The 19,101-nt window shown below is 37.4% G+C and overlaps 1 protein-coding gene across 2 annotated transcripts in view; it reads left to right on the forward strand.

Annotated features, from left to right (window-relative positions):
• Nucleotides 1–19,101, forward strand: part of RAPGEF4 (Rap guanine nucleotide exchange factor 4) — a 156,157-nt gene that overhangs the window by 2,175 nt on the left and 134,881 nt on the right. For both annotated transcript variants that reach the window (XM_032989700.2, XM_032989701.2), the window contains exons 2-3: nucleotides 11,497–11,639; nucleotides 12,749–12,837. In XM_032989700.2, the coding sequence (XP_032845591.1) occupies nucleotides 11,497–11,639; nucleotides 12,749–12,837 (232 nt within the window). The remainder of the gene's footprint in view (nucleotides 1–11,496; nucleotides 11,640–12,748; nucleotides 12,838–19,101) is intronic.

Below are 19,101 nucleotides of genomic sequence, written 5' to 3' on the forward strand. Positions count from 1 at the left end.
CTCTGCCATGCTTTGCTTTATGATTATAGGAAATACACTTACGTGTTTTGTTCTGATTTCCATTTAAAAAATACAGTTATAGCTATGCTGAAAAAGTACTATAGGAATCTAAATACTATTAGATAAAGCATTTTCAATTAATTTACATGCTTTTATTTCTAGAGTGTATTTCTTTTATATAGATGATCTATCAGTGTACTCTTCTGAATTATTATGTAATATCTATGTATTTTAAGCCTTTTAAAAAATCTTACAGCATTTTCTAACCTAGATGTGGATTCTGAAAATATAGGATCATTTAATAAGTCAGTTCTCTGTAAGATACCATGTGTTTTTATTAAATTATAAATATAGTTTTAATATGTTTTAGTTGATGAATCTATTTATATTTTCAGGAGGAGGCCAGTTCTAAAACTGGTATACTTTAGAATTCTAGGTAAGCCGCACTAAAGACAATTAAAATGGCATGTAATACATATTACCCAACTTAATTCTTAAAAAAAAAAGGAGAATTAAACTCTAAATGGAAATAACAAAATACATCATGTACAGAAATGATGTATTTTGTATATGTACTTCATATTTTTCCCCAAGTCACATATCAAACCAGAACTACTGACATCTGAAGTAAGAGCACATATAAAGAATGAACCACCAAAATGTTTCAGGAGAAACATTATTACTGTGTAGGGTACTGTGGGTTAGGACCACCAGTGCTTCGACCATGCAGCTTCCATGTGTGGTTTCTAACTGCAAAAGCCAAGGATCAGCACTTAAAAATGAAATAAACAGGACAATATTTATATATAAAGTCACAAGTGCAAAGGTAAGGAAAAGCAGCAACAGAAAAGTTCAGAACATTGTGCTCTATGAAGAATATTTTATTTTTGCAGGAGAGAGAGAAGATCAGCGGTGGGCAACTGTACATCCTTGTTGTACCTGGAGATGTAAATAATTTTTTTGCTAAGGAAACCAGTCCTTTTATCTTTGAAGTAAAGAGTTGTCTTACCGCTGTTTTAATAGGGTGCAGAAGCATGCCTACCATCTTAGAATTTTTCTATATGTCCTATCTGAACATAATTAAAAGAAGGTTGCTGATTTATGCAAGTGTGTATAATTAGCTTAGGAACAATGTCTTCTCTACTCTCGTGGTTTCTTTCACACTGAAGATTATTTAACCAGGAAATTTCCATGTTGACATATCTTTACTGAATGTTAACCCAAGTATTTTTTACATAACTATTATCTCTCTAAACCTGGTCACAGTTATTAATTCAGGTAAGTGTTCTAATTGGATTCAAGTACAAACTTTTAAATGACGTACAGCATTCACAACAGTCAGAGATCCCAGGATTTTATACCTGCCTTTGGCATCTTGTGTTTTTCTGTGTATTAAAGATAACCTCTGGTGCCTTAGCAGACTGGAGGAGCACATCACAGCACATAGCATGTCACTTTGCTAACCTGTTGTGCTAAGAATGTTATGATCTTTGCTCAGCTATTTATAAATTATTTAAATATGAATGGGCAGTTCTAGGACATATTGTACATACTTGTTGTGGTTTAACCCCATCTGGCAACTAAACACCACACAGCCACTTGCTGACTCCTTTCTCTGCCCCAGTGGGATGGAGAGGAGAATTGGAAAAAAAATAAAATTGTGGATTGAGATAAGAACAGTTTAATAATAATATAATAGCCATAGTAAATATAATATGATAATAAATTTTAAAAAGGATGATAACAGAGAGAGAAATAAAACCCAAGAAAAGCCAGTGATGCGCAATGCAATTGCTCGCCGCCCACTGACTGATGCCCAGCCAGTCCCTGAGCAGTGATCAGCCCCTCCTGGCCAGCACCCCCCAGTTTGTATACTGAGCATGATACCCTGTGGTGTGGGATATCCCTCTGGTCAGTCAGGGTGAGCTGTCCCAGCTGTGTCCCCTCCCAACTTCTTGTGCACCCGCAGCCCGCTCGCTGGTGGGGTGGTGTGAGAAGCAGAAAAGGCCTTGGCTCTATGTAAGCACTGCTCAGCAATAACGAAAACATCCCTGTATTGTCAAGACTGTTTTCAGCACAAATCCCATACTAGTTACTATGAAGAAAATTAACTCTGTCCTAGCTGAAACCACCACAATACTGAGCTTTTATATCTTTGTCATCCTTGTTAGACTTTCTACTTACATCATTTACATCTAACAAAAGCAAAATAACGCATACAGGATAATATCTCAGATCTATACCTTAAGCCAGTCTCCTATAGATTTGAGTGTAAATTCAGACTGAATCTATGTATAAGCAACATATTTGAATCAGGATTTGTTTTTTTGTTCATTGTAACATGTACTTGGGACGTAAGTTATTTGTATATGCTTAGTAGTCAACGGGTCTCTTGCGAGTATACAGATAGGCTAGAATGAAGAACTGATATTCTGAAAGGATTGTAAAAGAGATGGAAAACACTTGTCATCCTCTGTAACCTATAATTATGTCAGATAACAGGGTATAGATTTCTAATCAGGCAATATTGTGAATATTTTAGAATTGCTTTATGATGCTATTTTATTTACTTTCAAAAAATATTTTTATGCAATTGGTAAAACTTACGCTGACTACTATATATTTTAAATTTCTACCCTTCCTTTGTAACAAATCCATAGAAATAAAACCACCATTTTTCACGTAGTTTAGTTCTGAACAAAATCATGGACATATACTGCAGTTCCTGTTGGCTTGTGTGCTTGGTGTTTTCTCGCTATGTAGTATGTGGCTAAGCTGGTGTGTGCTTCGATCAGGTCTGTGTGGAGATATGTCAGCAGCAGCCACCACGGTGGATGTTGAAACTGGGAGACAGAGCAGTATAGACGTAGCCTAAGTGCTTTCTAGCACTCGTGCAAAGGTGCAGTCTTCTGAGAGCGGTGAATAATAACAAATTTATCTTTCCGCATCATGCAGCTCATTTTCTAGTCCAGTGCAAAAGTGCAGTCTTTGATGAATAATAAAAAAGCCCTTTTTCTTTCCGTATCTCTTCAGAGACCAAAATAATTGTTAATATAGCTTGCCACAAGCTTGTAGGTCTGTTCATTTTATTGAATATATGAATTCAAAATAACTTTTAGTGAGAGCAGTTGTATTTTAAACAAATTCAAGCTGTTCTATTCTCTGCTCACGGGCTTAGGCATTTCTAGTATTGGATTCCATTTATTACATGCGGTTGCAGTAAGTTACACACTTGTTCTACAGACAGGCATTAAGATGAAGAAATAGTGATGGCCCTAGCATTCATGTGTATAAACATTGTCATGGCCCACCAGAGCAAACTAGTACCTGCACTTGCCTATCAGGACATGGTATTTTCAAATTCAGTTGGTAGTCTTGTGAGGTGGCTGCATGAGGGGTGTGGTACTTGTGCAACTGTAGGTTTTCTCTTTTATCAGGTGATACTGGAAACATGTCTAAACTGTCACTGTCTGAGTTATTTCTGGTATGTTATTAGGATTTGATCTCTAAAATCCTGTATTCTGAGCAGATTAAATTTCTCTTATAACCAAAACTCATATTCCAGCAAAGGAATAAAAAACCAACAAGCCAGCTAATTGAAGTGCTCTCAAAGTCAGATGGCCACCACATATTTTTCAAATTCAAGTATTTTTCTTTAACCCAGTGTGACTTCTGTTTTTGTCTGCATTTTACAATTTGCCGCATTTAACAAACTCATTATTCGTATGAAATTTCATGTGTTCTGTTAGTATTTTCTGTCCTATATTTGGCATGATGACTTACTACTTCTGCTGTTTTATCAGTATTCCCAACAAATGTTTCCTTACCTGACTTTCCACTTGGTATTTTAATTCAGCAGTTGTCAAAATATATGTCAATGTAAATCTGTAGAAGCTATTTCATAGTTGCTGTAAGTTTTAAATTTTCATTAGCTGCAACAACACAGATTCTAAATGGGTAAAGGTGCATTTAGCATAGTGTATTGGTGGATGGCAGTGGCCAGTTTGAATCAAAGGATATCATCACCTGTGCATATTGTTCAATTATAAATTTCATTTGCAATGTATCTCAGAGTCTGTCTTCATATTAAAGTGCTGTTAATGTCTATTATGGAGCTACAGTGCTGGCTAATGTAATTTAATCCAGATCTACTTCTGTCAAATGGAATTTTAACTGTCCTGAGCTCACATTTATGAAATTTGGAGCATTTATTCAATAAGGTTTAGTCACACCGTGGTTGCAGAGCATGCACCATACATAAAAATTTTCATAAATGGAAGGAAAAAATTCCCTTGCAGTTTTATTTTTTTCTCTTGAAGTATTTTGTCTTTTTCAAAAGCATATGAAAGTGAAAAGAACTCTTTTAATGTTTTGTTTCCTATTATAGCTTTATTGTTCAGGTAGCATATTTTTAACTTGAGATAAATCTTTATGAATATAATTACTTAATAAATACATCTTTTGCCATTCCACTGTTTATACAGATCTAAAAATTGACCTGTTGGAAAGATGCATAATTTGTAGAGCAGGGTTGGCCAAACTGAGTTGAAGGCACAAATATAATTGAGTAATATAATAGATGAGTGTGTAGGTGGAGGCCCCTCATATTTGCTTTCTCTTGGCCCTCACCGAGGAAGACAGAACTCAACTATTACAAATTCTGTCTGACTGTGTCTGACAGCCAGTCAGTCTGCATTTATCCGGCTGGTCAATCAGAACCTGAATGGATCAGGATTATCTACAGCATTTCTTGTGCCTTGCATAGCAAGACATGAGAGATTATCACAGGGGTTCTGAGTGGAGGTGACAGTAGTAATTTGTTGAAAACTAAGCATCAGCAGTTTTACTTATGTTGCCTTTTTTTTTTTTTAACTCTGAAATGATTTGTATGTGTAAGAGCCCTATGGACTGTATGTATACCAGTCTGTGGACAGGGTTTAAATAAAATTTTATTCCTGTGTGTCAGAGGAAATGTGAAAACTGGAATCCCAGTCTCATAAAATGAAAATGAAAAGAATTGTCATTTTGATTATTGTTTGAAAGCCTCATGATGAAGCTTTTCCTATGACAAGGGAAAGAGGAACTGAAATGTGAATGTTGAAAACATGGATTTGGTAATACTACTGTAATAAGTTCAGAGTGCCTCTTGGGGAGCATTGACTACCTTCTGTCTCCATGGAAGTAAACTCTTATCTGAATGTTACTTCGGATTAAAAGTAACTTCATTCGTATCTAGCATTTAAGTCTTATCACAGGTCTAAAGTGCTTTGATAGGTCACTGGTATTCCTTTCTTAAAAGTTACTTTCTCAAAGAGAAGTTAAAAGTCACAGAGCATTACAGCATTGCCTGGAGGACAGAGATGATTCATTGTTGTCCTGCTCTCACTGGGGGAAAGTGGTGTCTTGGTACTGCTATTATTCTTCATCCTACTGCTTTGCTTTTCTGCATGTCAGGAAAGGATAGGAGAAAGTAGAGGTAGCATAGAGGAATGATCAGGTTTCAGTGGCGTTCCTCGTTATTCTCTCCTTCTTATGTTTCAAAGCAGAATATACTTTAAAATACCATTAAAATTCACCAGATGGTCCATGATAGTGGTTACTGGTACTTTCCAGCGCATAGAGTTTGTCTTTGCATCTCTGAATAGATGCTTCAGTTTAACCCAGAGATGAGCTAGTTTTGTCTATTATGTAGTGTGATACTCTGATTTCTAGTAATAGCCTCGCCAGTGGAAGAAATACATCATATCTGCTCATCCTTCGTGGGCTGTTCATTGATGTCTGAAATGCAATATTGCCCTTGTAAAGAGTTAAAAAGAGCAAGGGAAGGAAATGGACGTCAGTGTTTCAATTCAGTTAGAGCAGGGTTCAGATTTCTGAACAGATGTTATAGAAATAAACATTTTACAATTCTAGAGGCATCTTGGCCAAAAAAGGTAAACCACCTATCCTCTGTATTTTCTTGTTTAAGTGTCAAACCAATTATGAAGAAGAACCTTAAAAAAGGATGTATCATATCGTAGAAGAGAAAGTAATAGGTTATAGTTAGATAAACCTGATAAAACACAAAACTCCAACTTGTTCCTTTCTTCTAGGTTAACAAGTCTTCCACAGCATACGTAAACATGCAAATATTTAACCTTAGCGCCATTGAAATAGTTTCTTTTGTAAAGCTGTATATGCTACACATGAGCAGAAATACTTTGCAAAATTGTATATGTTGCAGAATTGTAGCAATTATCCTCTGTCTGTATTTAAACTTTGAGCTTGAATAGTTTGCACTTAAAGATATGAAATAGCTTTTTGAAGATATAATTCTGGCAGTTTTTTTTATAATCTCCTTTTACAGATAGTCGAGCAGACGTTGTCAAGAAAATTGTTTTATCTCTATAAAATACATGCCTGAAATCTTCACAACCAAATAAATCAGGGGTAAAATATCCTTTAAAGAGGCCTTAGTGACATAATTTAATAGAGATGTGTAACTAGCATTGATGCTGTCACTTGTATATGTATGCTGTGATGTTGTATTGAAGAAGCAGGAGAAGATAGATGACATCTTGTGTGAAAACATTACTGCCAGAGAAGATTTACTAAGCCCCGAAGAGTCAAATTGGTAATATAAATAAGGAGCTGGATAAAGCGTTCAGTGGTCAAACAAAGCAGAAAGGCTTGTAGGCTAGTGAAAATAAATTGAATACTCGCGCTTTTCATCATTTCTTAATCATTTTGTAGCCCTGCTTTGCAACACTGGAAATGCCCACCTCACTTTGGCCTCAGTGAAGTGGAATGCCAGCCCTGTTGAGAGACAAATTTAGGGACAATCATATTAAATTGAAGATTGGAGGGCGGAGTGGGAGTGTCACCCCTGCATTATCCTTCATGGTAAGAGATACTAAGCATGAGGTTTTCATTTCCAAACGGGTCATTCCTCCTGAATGGTTTTGTCCTGACATTTGCTATGGTCATGGTGTGGTACCTACGCAGTTATGGTTGCCAGGCCAGTTAGTGAAGTGTGGTTGCTACAGTGGTTGCTAAAGTTCTTTCTGAGCTTGTATCCTCAGACTTAAGGTAAATGGAGATATAGAAGCAGCTGCCCCACAAAGATGCTGAAAAGTTGGGAAAAAGGAATAAGATGCTGTGTTTTTAAGCAGAAAAGAGAAATGTAACACTTTCACATTTTGTTTTCCTTAAAATTTATTTTAAATTGGGTGAGACAGCCTAGGGAGAGGGTGCTTCACTAGATAGAGTCATAGATTTTCTACAGGAAGGATGGCTTTGCCTTAAAATGCTTCTACTCTAGCTCATACCTCTACCAGACTGCTGAGAGGTGAAGAATTTTAATTGATTTAAAAGAGTTGTCCACACTTCTAGGTACATCTATGGTCTTATTCCATACACTGGACTAGAGTTTTCAGAAACAGGAATACACTTGGGAAAGGACAGAAGCTTTAGCAGAAAATCCAGTAGTAGGTGAAGTCTCACTAAAATGCATTTTTAAACTTCTTACGGATATAGAGTTTTAACTCTGCAGCACCAGCAGTGAGGGGACACTTCAGTAGCATACCAGCATCAGTGTCACGGAACAGAATAGGACATCCTCAACCAGCACGAGGTTAGCAGAGGGGGGCTAAGCTCACTGAGATTGCTTTCCAGTGAACACCAGCAGTGATCACAGAGGAGTGACTTCAGGTGCTCTGATATGGTCTCTGGAAAAGCCTTTCCAGAGGCTTCTGGAGCTATGTGAGGGGTGTAGGGATATTCATCTCCTTGGGGTTGACTTTTGCAGCCTGTCTCCCTGGTTTGGGGAATGGTTCCTTTCTGGTTTAAATCCACTGCCTCCTATCAGTGTGACTACAGTGACATTAAAGCTTGAGTAATTTTCCATCTGCCATTAGCAGTACTTTTCTAATTAATAGGTTTAATCATTAATGTTCTAAGGAATATATTAGAATATTAGTTGTTTAAATATTATTCCAAACTGTGCTTTAAAAAAGCCAAGTTTACATCAATTTAGTAAGATGGCTGCAATGAGGAAGTCTATTTATGTTGTCCTGTACTGATGTTCCATGCTAGGCAGCTTGTACTTAGGAAATAGAAAACAAAATTTGGCACCATGAGAAGGTTGGTTAGTATTAATTTAATGATGAGGACAACAGTTAAAATGATAATTTTATTAAAAGACAGTTTATAGGATATGGTCAAACTTTGCCTGAGTTTTGCAGGGATGTGGAAAAGCAGTTAATTGACGCCATGGTATTTTATTATTCTTATTATGCTCTATCACTAAGGAAAACTATCCTTTTAAAACCAGTCTCATTGTTACAAACACTTAACAGAAATGAGTTTGAGTGCTACTACTATTACTGTTATGCTGCAATCTGGAGTTTTTACACAGGTAAAATTCTTAGTAAGGACTAAGGGCCACCTCAGCTTGGGCCACCTAGTGTTAGTTAATTCCTTACTCCTAAACACTGAAGATATTTCCCAGGAGCTCTGATCAAATACAAAGACATTTTGTTGTCATACAACTTGGATCCTAATTCATTTTTAGACTCATTCACCATCTTAACAAAACAGCTAAATGTTAAACTAGGTGTTTGTCAGTGTGTCTCGTTTGAGAGACATTAATAAGTTGTTATTCTGGGATACAGTTGAGATTCCTTGCATGTTTCCGTGATGGCTGCTGGGTTGGTTGGTTGTTTGTTTGTTTATTTTTATTTTTTTGTAAAACACAGCTGGAGGAGAAGGTACCTTTTCTAAGATAGATTAATAGTTAATCGTTCACTGAACGCCTCTCCCAAATTCTAGCTTAATTTCCAAATGTGCTGGATCAAAAGGTATGCCCTCACAGTAAAAATATTTGTGGAAATTTAGTTGCACACAGTAGTATTAAGCCCAGTATATTTTGAAGAAAGGCTATTGAAACAAATGGCCTACAGTAATGAATTATTAAGAAACACTGTAGGCAATACAACAATTTTAAAATTAATTCTATGCATATTACTTAAAAATTTGGATTCCTCTTTTTATTTAGAGCATTAAAGTGTCCCCCTTCAAATGCCCACTTTGTGTACTCCCAAGTGGAAGTGAGTGCTGCTGATATAAAATGCTGTAACTCAGCTGCTTGCTGAAGTAAGCCTCTAGGAGGAACACATGACTTTGTTTGTCTTTCCCAATAAATATGGAGTTTGGTTTCTCACTGCTGTGCTGATGTTTAAAACTGAAAAGCGTGGCTCAGCTACCTGTGAGAACGCTTGTCCTTCCATGATGACTCACTTTACTGGGGTCATGAAGCAGTTTTGTCAGGAGAAAGAGCTTTTCCTGCAGTTCATCAGCCTGACACAAGACACTCCTTGCTACATCAGTGCAAGTGAGCCTCGCGCTCACCTTCTGAACTAGATGGAAACCCTGCCTCTTGAGCCTTCAGCAACTCTGAGGAAAAAAAAGCTACACAGTCTGAATTAAATCACCCCAAATCTTGTCCTTTCGACAGGACCACAACTGGAAGAGATTTCTGCACTCGCATTTCAGAAAGAGCACTGAGAGAACAGGGTTGATGCAACCGGATGCATGGTGTTTGCTAATTCTGTTTGCTTTTTCCCTGTCTGACTGCATCAAACAATTAAAACCACTAAACACTGAGACCCTATGGTCAGTTCTATGCAGATGAACTGATGGACTTGAACGAAGTCAGCTATGAGCAGTTTTATGAATGAAACGGTCTCAGATGCAGTTTTTCTAGGAAAAGGGGATATTCTGAGAGTGATCTCCCTTTTTTTCCTTGTCAGGTTTTGCTGCTAATTTTGAGAGTCCATAAATTAAAGGAATTAGTGTTCCCAGTGCTAGTGTAGTTTGGGTAGGGATCTTCTATAAACGGCTTTTAAATCTGTTTGCAAGATGCACCTCCTAATCTTCTTAAAAGGATTTTGACAAGAGAGTTAATGCTTATTAGTACCTGTCAGCTAGTGCAGTCAAAAAAAGGGAATGGGTGAAAATCTTGCTTGAAATATTTCAAAAGGGAGCTGTTGTAGTTGATTGTGGTTTAAAATGGTAAGAGGATGTCACTGTGATGTAGAAGCAACTGCATACACCAGAGAGTTATTATTCTTATCTGTAGTTAATAAGGGTAAGTTGGAGTATAAATGAGGACAGAGATTTAATCCCTCCTAGATTTAATTTAATAAGAAAGATGAGAGACAGAGATTCAGTGTGAGTAGGATCTAGGCTTCTTCCCTGAGACAAAGACTTGGATCCCTTAAGTCTTTGATTCCAAAGAGGAATCTTAAATCCTGTTGTAAGGAGTGCTTAACGCTGTGGGTGTAACAATAAGATGGTAAAGATACATATCTGTGAACTTAGTCTTTGTTCATTGTAAGCTGCCTGACTTCTGTTAGTGTAGAAGCTCATCCACTGTCTTAAAGAACATATTTGTCTGTAAAATTAACTAGCAGCATTTGAGTGAGTGGTAGGTCTAATGATCACTGACAGTTGCCTATCTTTCTGGTACCCCTTTATACGTAAATGATTTCTGCACCTGATCCAGCATGATCTCCTAGGAATGTGTTCTGTTTCTTTCTGTGCTTGCGTAGTGGTAGGCATTTAGTCTGTTATGAAAGATTCTTTCTAATGCTGTCAGCTAGGGGTTGGCTTACCTGCTGATTCATAACACTTGATAATCACATTTAAAATGTATGTTATGGAGCTAATTCACTTTAGTTTCATAAATATGTAGTAGTTTTCTGAACCTGCTGAACTGCTGGTCCACATGCTACTTTATTGGAGGGATTTATACAACTTTGTTTTTCTTGAAATCTTGTTTTTTTTTAAAGGTGTTGCTGTCATAGATTTTAAATATTTAAAATACTTGGATTAAAACTCTTTACCCTTACCAATGAAGAGTTAATATTCTTCCGTGCATATTTAGTGTGTCTGACATTAAGAGACAGAAAGTGCATGAAAGAAAATGTACTTATTAAAGTTGTCTTTCTTGTTTGCAAATGAGAAGATAGAACAGTCAAGTTAGTTTGTACCCAGTAAAATGCAGAAGAGAGGTATGGATATAGGAGTTACTGCTCATATCTAAAGCTTTTCTTTTAGACACATAGAGAACTTCTATTTTGGACACCAGTTCCACAGACTTCTTGTATGTTTGGACATCTATTTATTTGTGTTCCCTTACAATCTTAAAATTAGACATCGTTATTAGCTCTTTAAGATAAGGACTGTATCATCATATGTACTTTTACAGTAATTGCTACAGCACGACATTGGTGCGAAATGAGTATTCTGGACACTACGTGTGCTGAAATGATAATAATCCCGCTCAACGGTAATGGACAGTTGTTAAGATGTTTTGAAAGGGTGCCTGTGAAATGCATTTCAATTGGTTTATATATAGTGTGAGGTTTAATGCAAACATTAGTAAGTTTGATGTGTGCAGGTAGGGATGTTTCTCTGATAAAACACTTGAGAATTTTGCCCTTTGTTTTCTTGCAGACCTTTGGAACGTTCTAGTGAAGATGTAGATATAATATTCACACGACTGAAAGAAGTGAAAGCTTTTGAGAAATTTCATCCAAACCTTCTCCATCAAATATGCCTCTGTGGATATTATGAAAATCTGGAAAAAGGAATCACATGTAAGAGAGCTTCGTATGATGATCTATTTTATGTAGATAAAATTGGGAGTTAGGCTGGGATTGTCTCTAATGAGAGAGCACAATCAGTGGAACAGCCATAAAAATGTTGACAGTCGTAGTCATGGGGGAAGGCAGGACTAAAGTGCTGCTTGCTCTACAAATACAATATTTAGTGAATCTATGGTAACAAGGCACACATTATTGGATTTAGGACTCTGCTACTGTTTTGTTGAAAGATTAGAAGCAAGTCATTGCACTTAAGCCTCATTCTTTCCCTGTAAATGTATTATTGATCTCTTTTGTAGTGCTTTGTGATGTCAGGGGCAAAGATGTATCACCTAGGCATATTGCTAATAGCGCATGGTTTGCAGCTGCCCTGGATAACACAAGACAGATTTCCAAAGCTGCATGCTGCTGTGGGGTGCTTCAGCTCTGTGTCTGCTCTGGCAGCCTGTGTCCCAGATGAAGGTAGACAACTGTGCTTGGTCTATGAAGCTAAGATGGAAATAAGTGGTGGTCCTATGATGGGAATGTGTGAGTTCCCAGACCTGTACCAGAGGAATAGCTGATGGAGACCTGTGGTATTTAGTAGAGTCTCAGGTACCCCTCAGGTAAATCTGGCATGCTTTAGGCACACAGTACTGGGGTTTGCTTAGACTAATAGGAATTCTGATGCTCTGAAATCACACAGTTGGAATGTCTGAACATCAAAGTCCTGCAGTTGCTTCTCAGCCAGAATGCTTACTGAAGTCAGTGGGAGCTGTGTCTGCATTGAAAGGTTCTGAATTTCAAAGGGACATTGTTCAGAAAGTATTTTTTTGGTTTTATTTGTTTTGTTTATTAATTAGGATAACAGTAAAAGAGAAGGAAACTGGGGAGAAGAGTGAAGCAATTCTATGTGTTATCATTGTTTCTGTAGTGTATCGACCTATTTACTAAAATACGTGCTTTCCAGTGTCATTGGAAATTTTATTGTAATAGTAAGTAAGTAGTCTGATATGGCAAATTCTATAATGCCAGCAGTGACTACAGTGATATGAGCGAAAATGTTTGTTAATGTTGCTAAAGTTAAAGAGATAGCTCTTACTTACAATATTTCATCTTTCCAGTATTCCGTCAGGGTGATATTGGGACGAACTGGTATGCTGTTCTGTCAGGATCACTGGATGTGAAGGTTTCTGATACAAGCAACCACCAGGTAAAATACATTTTTCATTGAAACCATCCAGTCAGTAGTACAAAGAAAGGGTATGACTTGTGCTGAGGTAGATAATGGTGATGTGTATCATACAGATATTTTGTCTTATCACAAGCATGATTCTCTGAGTCTCCTTTAGTGTCAGTTGTCCTTTGTCTATGGAGGCAAATCATGCCATTGATTTCAAGAAAACTGAAATGTAATGCTCTGAAAAGGCTTCTATATTTTAATATGAAACAAGATGACTCTGTCTTTTGTAATAGTGCCATGTGAAGTTAGGCAAAAGATCTAAGAGTTATTAATTAATTCCCTGGAAATACTTTAATTCAGTCCTTGTTCAGAAAGTTCAGACTAAACCCATCAACAATGCAGTCTGATAATGGCATACTGCAGTCTCCACTGTGAAAATGAGAAAGTATTATAGTAACAGCAGAGTATTGGAACTGCTGCTAGCTGCTTCAGAAGCCTGGAGGTAACACCTATTCAGTGTTAAGAAATAAAAGAACAAGTAAAATTCCCCCCAAATTGCAAGTGATTTCTCAGTATTTTGTCACTCATGGATTTACAAAACTGGGAATTTAGAGTAAATAAATTAATAATAATAATAAAAAAAGATGTATTTCTCCTGGAGAGAGTCTCCCACTCATGTTGTCTAATGTCATGCTGACAAGTCATTCACTTCCTGCTGTAAGCTGAGTCTTCTGGGAAGGCATCATGTCCCATGCCCTGCTCCCATGCTTGAGGTCTGGGATTGTCCCATCATGTAGCTTAGCATGGGGTTGTACCTCTGACATGTGACTCATTGTGTCTTCACATGAGTGGCACAACGATCTGGGACCCAAAGTATAACACTACCCCTTTTTTCCATCTTAATTGATTATAGCATCTGTAGGGTGGTGGTATGTTCTTTGCCCAAAGTTTGGCTGATTGGAGGAGGCTTCTTGCTCATAGCAGATGGGCAGAAATTGGATTTTTCACTTTCTTGAGCACTGCATCACCAGTCAGACTGCAAGTCAGGGCTATGTGTGAGCACTGGGTCTTTCTACTTCTTAGGGTAAAATGACAGATACAAAAGGAACTTCTTTCACAGGATTATTTTTAGCAACCTCTTTACTGTACTAAGTAGGGACTAATTGAGAGTGTAATTAGCCTAATTTGAGCAATTCTCAGCATGGCCTGGCTGTCACTGGTATTGTCACATTTTGGAACAGTGCTGAGTTCTTATGAGATCCTTTTCTGTGCAGGCCTGAAGCAATCAGGAATATTTTCTGGTGTTTGCCAAAAGATGGCACTACACTGTTGTTAAGGACCAATGCTCTTTACTGAATCAGAAACATATCCACAAAAGTGTTCTGGATGTGGAAGTCAAATTAAGAATCTGTTTGGAGTCTTGATTTGTTCCATTAGATAGAGGATGGAACACTTCAGCCTTTTTAGAAATGTAAATATTTTTTTCCCGCTTGTTCATGTTCACTGCATTTTCCTGCCAATAAGAATCTACAGAACTACAATTCATGTAATTCTAGTTCTAGAAATTATATTCTGCAGTAGTTTCATAACCTCACATTTCCTTCTCACAGGAACAATTAACTGAATTCTTACCACTGCCTAGTTGCCATAGGATACAGCCTCACTGCCAAATGGACAGCAGCTAAAGCATTTACCGTTCCAGTGCTGGATCAGTTTGGTGGTTGGGGACTCCTAAATAGTATCTGAGTCCAATATTTTCTCTGGTTTTAATCCAGCTTGGTGTTTATTCCATGTCCCTCCTTGTCCATTCTTGATCTCCTGATTCTTGTCTTGCCTTTAGCTCCTGGGTGCCCTGTTTCTTTCTTGCCTGTACTTCCCTGTTGGCATGGTGCTAGTCTTTCTTGATCTTGAAGTACCTGCTAGCACTCCCTGCCTACTGTGCTCACTGCATACCCAGATGATGGAGGAAATGCAGGGTAGCTCCATAGTCAGGCAGCCCTGACAGACTCAGTTGCCAGCATTGTGCTCCCAGCTAGGAATGGATGACAAGTGCTTAAGATGTAGGGATGCTTGTGAGCTACCCTGGAGCCAAAGCTTCCTTGGCAAAGTCATAGAAATGATTAATTGTTCTGCTGTTACTATTGTACCATAAATAGCACTAGTGCTAATGAAAAACTCCAACAGAACAGAAGACATACAGAAGTTTACCTGAGTTTACAAATTTAGAAGTTTGTAGTCTTATGTAAAAGTACAAAAGGACTATGCCATCTTTTCTAGGAAAAGAGAAGCTAACTTTGTATTTAGGTTCCTACTGGTTAAAAAGTCTTTAGACATGACTAATAATCTTTTAATTCTTAAAGTGAGCAGGAGGTTGTACTAGATGACCTTCTGAGTTTTCTTCTAGCTTGAATTATCCTATGATTATACAATGATGCCTCCAGTGTTAATGTAACTGTGGAAAATCAATTATCTTGATTAAAAATGTATTAGTCTCACTTTTTCTAGGTGTTTATCTGTCTACCTGGGGAACCTAAATTTCAGCAAGTCTGGGAATAAATGCATTGTATAGCAGCTACCATGTACTAACTCTTTATGCAGTCACCTTTGTTGTTTGCTAGTTTTCTCCCATTAAAAGTGCAGTAAGTTATTGTACACTTGGTGCTTACTAAGAATGTCTTAATGGCTAAGAATGTCTCTTCTGTAGAGGCATGTAGTTACATGTCTTGCACTAGGTATTATATCTAAATGCACTAATGGATCAAGACTTCAGTGTAGCTAGTGAAATATTAATTCATACACACCCTTGCTGCACATGAGCTTACTCATACCGACACCTGTGATTTCTCACAGAAAATGTTAGTAGTACTGATTAGGACCAAGCTGAGAATTCATATAAACAGAAATACTAACATTACCTATTTTTTGCCATTATGATAAGAGGAAGTATTCTGTGTACTGATTTAAATGTTTTAATCAAGACAGAAGTGTTTAGGATCTCATAGATAAAGCCTCACTTTCATATTGGTTTGGAAAAATCCTTTCTGACTGCTTGCAAAACTGTATTGTGTCGTGAGAGGGCAGTGTTAGAATACGTAACAGAGTACAGGCAGTGTTTAATACTGAAGTGGCTAGTTTGAAAATCGTGTTCAACTATTTACAATATACCTGTTTTAAAGAGTTTGACCGGAGCAGATTTCTCTGTTACTGTTAGTAGCCTCAGTATTCCACTGAGGTGGTAAAACATGCTAGCTGATGATGATCATGATGGTGTTTTAATTTGCCATTGAAATGGAACAATACAATTTACAATACAGATCTGACAAGGTTACCCATCCAATACATATTGAGTGGTGGCTGGTCTGCTTTCTATAGAAATTATTTCTGAATTTTCTGGATATTCAATGGTCGAGAAGAGACTTGTTTGTAACAAATACCCTAATAAATAGTACTTAAAAGTCACACAAAGACTTGGCAAATCCCGTTCAAAATAAACAGAACATGCACCTGTTTAGAATCTATCAGAAAGAGATCTTTACCCCCAGTTATGAACATTCTGAATTTAACTTTTACTTGGCACTGTTAGCTACCCAATGTTATAACCAAGGTATATAGAAATAAAAGTTCCTTTTAGAGATATTCTTAGTTTGGTGTTGTCTTAAAAATACTGAACTGCCTTCTGTATCTTTAATTTTTGAACACTGCTTTGAAAATGAACAGGTTCTGAAGGATGACTGTTGGTCATGTCTTAGAATAAATCTGGGAATAAATGCATTGTGACAAAAGCATCAGTGTGACATTTTTGTCAGATTTTGCAACATTGTGTTTTACTGAGTTAGAATCAGAGCCTTTTACCACAAATGATTAAGATTTATATTCCTATGTGATGAGATGGGAAGGAATGAAGAGAAGAAACAAAGACCAAATAGCAATTTGATCTGCAGTTTTGCTGTAGTCTGCCAGCTATTGCTAGTTTATCTTGCCTGTTTTGGTGGTTTTTTAAACTGATCAGTTTTTAAAAGCAGACCAAACTGAACAGGGAGCACTGACTTTACAAACAATTAGCCTTTTTTAGAAGAGCTTTAAAGGAGGAGCTGTGGGTATTTGGATGGTACAGTGGGTATCAAAAGCCAAATAAGTTAGTGGGGCTGCTGAGAAGAATGACTGTGAAGACAGGGGTTCAGCTGTCCATGTCAGAAAGGGAAGAATTTCCTGGCTATTTGAGGACAAAGGAAGTATGTGATAAGATGAGGTGGAAACAAGGAAAGGGATTTAAACAGGACAGTCTTTGCAATACTACTTTCTGCATGTAAATGCAATTATGTATGCATGTAAATAGCTATTATGTATTTTGGAGGTAACCTGTGTGAAATCACAACATGGGTTTGTACTGTAGCCTGTAGTGTAGTGTAAATATGCCCAAGCTAACTTTAAATAATTTAGTTTGAACATGAGAACTGCTTCACCCATTGTAACACAGAGATTGGCTGGACTAATGTACTCAGCTGAGAAGCAGGGTGTGTTGGCCCATGCTGAGCTCCACAGCATTGTGGTTGTAGTAATTGTGGTTTTAGACTTAGCTTATTGAAAGTTAATACAGAAGAATCATTTCACTTCTTTCTGCCAGGTAACCTAAGAAAAAGTCCAAGACATTGCAGGTAGCTTTTAGAGGAACAGATAAAAAGGTATGTAAATAATGAATATGTTATTACAGTACAGTTAATCTGTTCTGTAAGTATTTTAATTAGGAACTAGAAGAGAAATTGGTCACAGTCTTTCTATAAGCCTCCTTTAAGCAAATCACCTTGTCTTGTGTAAAGAAGATGGCCTAACATATGTTGGCAAACCACAGTTCTAGTGTGGAAAGATACTTCTGTGTTATTGTTAAAAGTAGTTTGATAAGGATTTCCTATCTGAATGGCTGAAACATATTCCAGTGGAGGTAATGAAACAGGAAAATCACTTCATAGAACATACAGTTTACTTTCATGTGTCTCCTTTAGTTTCTCTGCTATAAAAGGAAATTTTTGCTGAGGACAAACTGGACTGTATCAGAGTAATCATAAACAAACTTTCCAAAATGTCAGCTTTTGAGGATCTCCAGTTAGACATGGAGATGGTATAGAGTCCTGGAGAGACGCAGGTGCAGCAGTGAGATAAAGGTACAAGATGTGGGGAAATAATGAAATTAAAAACAAAATAGCTACATCAACTCCGTTATAAACTCAAAACATTGAATAAACTAAAATGTCAAAGAGAAGTCCCCACCCCCTTTTAACCTAGCACTTAATTTTTTCCCCTGTTTTCCTCATTTCTCTTTCAGACACTATGATTTTGTTTACACACAGTACAAAAATTCTGTTTGCCAGGTTGGAAAATAGAAAGTGTTACAAATCAGGTGGGAGCATGTAGGGATGTGATGGTGGTGGAAAAAATAAGGCAGAACCTTGTTTCTGATTCTTCTCCGTTCTGTAGATTGATCTTACAAATTCAGGAATGTTTTAGATTGATTGGGGGGGGGAGGTTTAACAACTCTTTCACTGCATGTGTCTCACCTGCCAGTGATAGTCAGTGAAACTGAATACACAAACAGCCTCTGATGTGAATGCTACCATTTTATAGTGTGTTCAGAGGACAGATAGCAATGGAAACAATCTCATCTTTTTAAGTCTCTAATACTGCCTTTTAAATAGCTGTGTGAATTTTAGCTGGTTACCAGCAGCTAGAACCCCCTGCTGCTTCTGGGATTGCAGAGGGGAACAGCAAACTGAGTTTTGAGCTGCCAGCAATCCTCCTGAAGTCTACACTGAACAGCAGGAGATTCTTAAGTGTAAGGTTATCAGGTGTAATAGGAAATGCACACCTGATTCCCCGGGAGGCTGGAGATGTATAAACAAGGGGCAGAAAGGAAATGGGGCTCTGAAGTCTCGAAGAAGACAAATGGGCTTGCTCCCCAGCTGGCTGTGAAACTGCATCTCTGTGGAGAGCAAGGATGGCTGTGGAAAAAACCTGAAAGAACTTCCACTTGATAGAAGCCTGGACGTTTCTTTAATGAAAGTAGATAGGACCATTCTAGCTCCTTGACATAACGCCCCACAATGTTAATTTATTTCTCATGGTGAACAGCTGCCTCATTAGGAGTTATTTTAGAAAGTAGTTCCTTAACCAATACCTTTTTTCTCTTCTTCTCTGTTCTGTCTTTAAAGATACATTCTTTAGGGTTGTAAAGAATCAAAAAAGGTGAAGTGTTTCAAAGGAATGTATTTTTTTGCAGGGAGAGAAAGGAGTGAGAAAGAA

This window comes from Tyto alba, unplaced genomic scaffold, assembly GCF_018691265.1.
Source record: "Tyto alba isolate M040663 unplaced genomic scaffold, T.alba_DEE_v4.0 Super-Scaffold_7, whole genome shotgun sequence".
Classification (NCBI taxonomy): domain Eukaryota; kingdom Metazoa; phylum Chordata; class Aves; order Strigiformes; family Tytonidae; genus Tyto; species Tyto alba.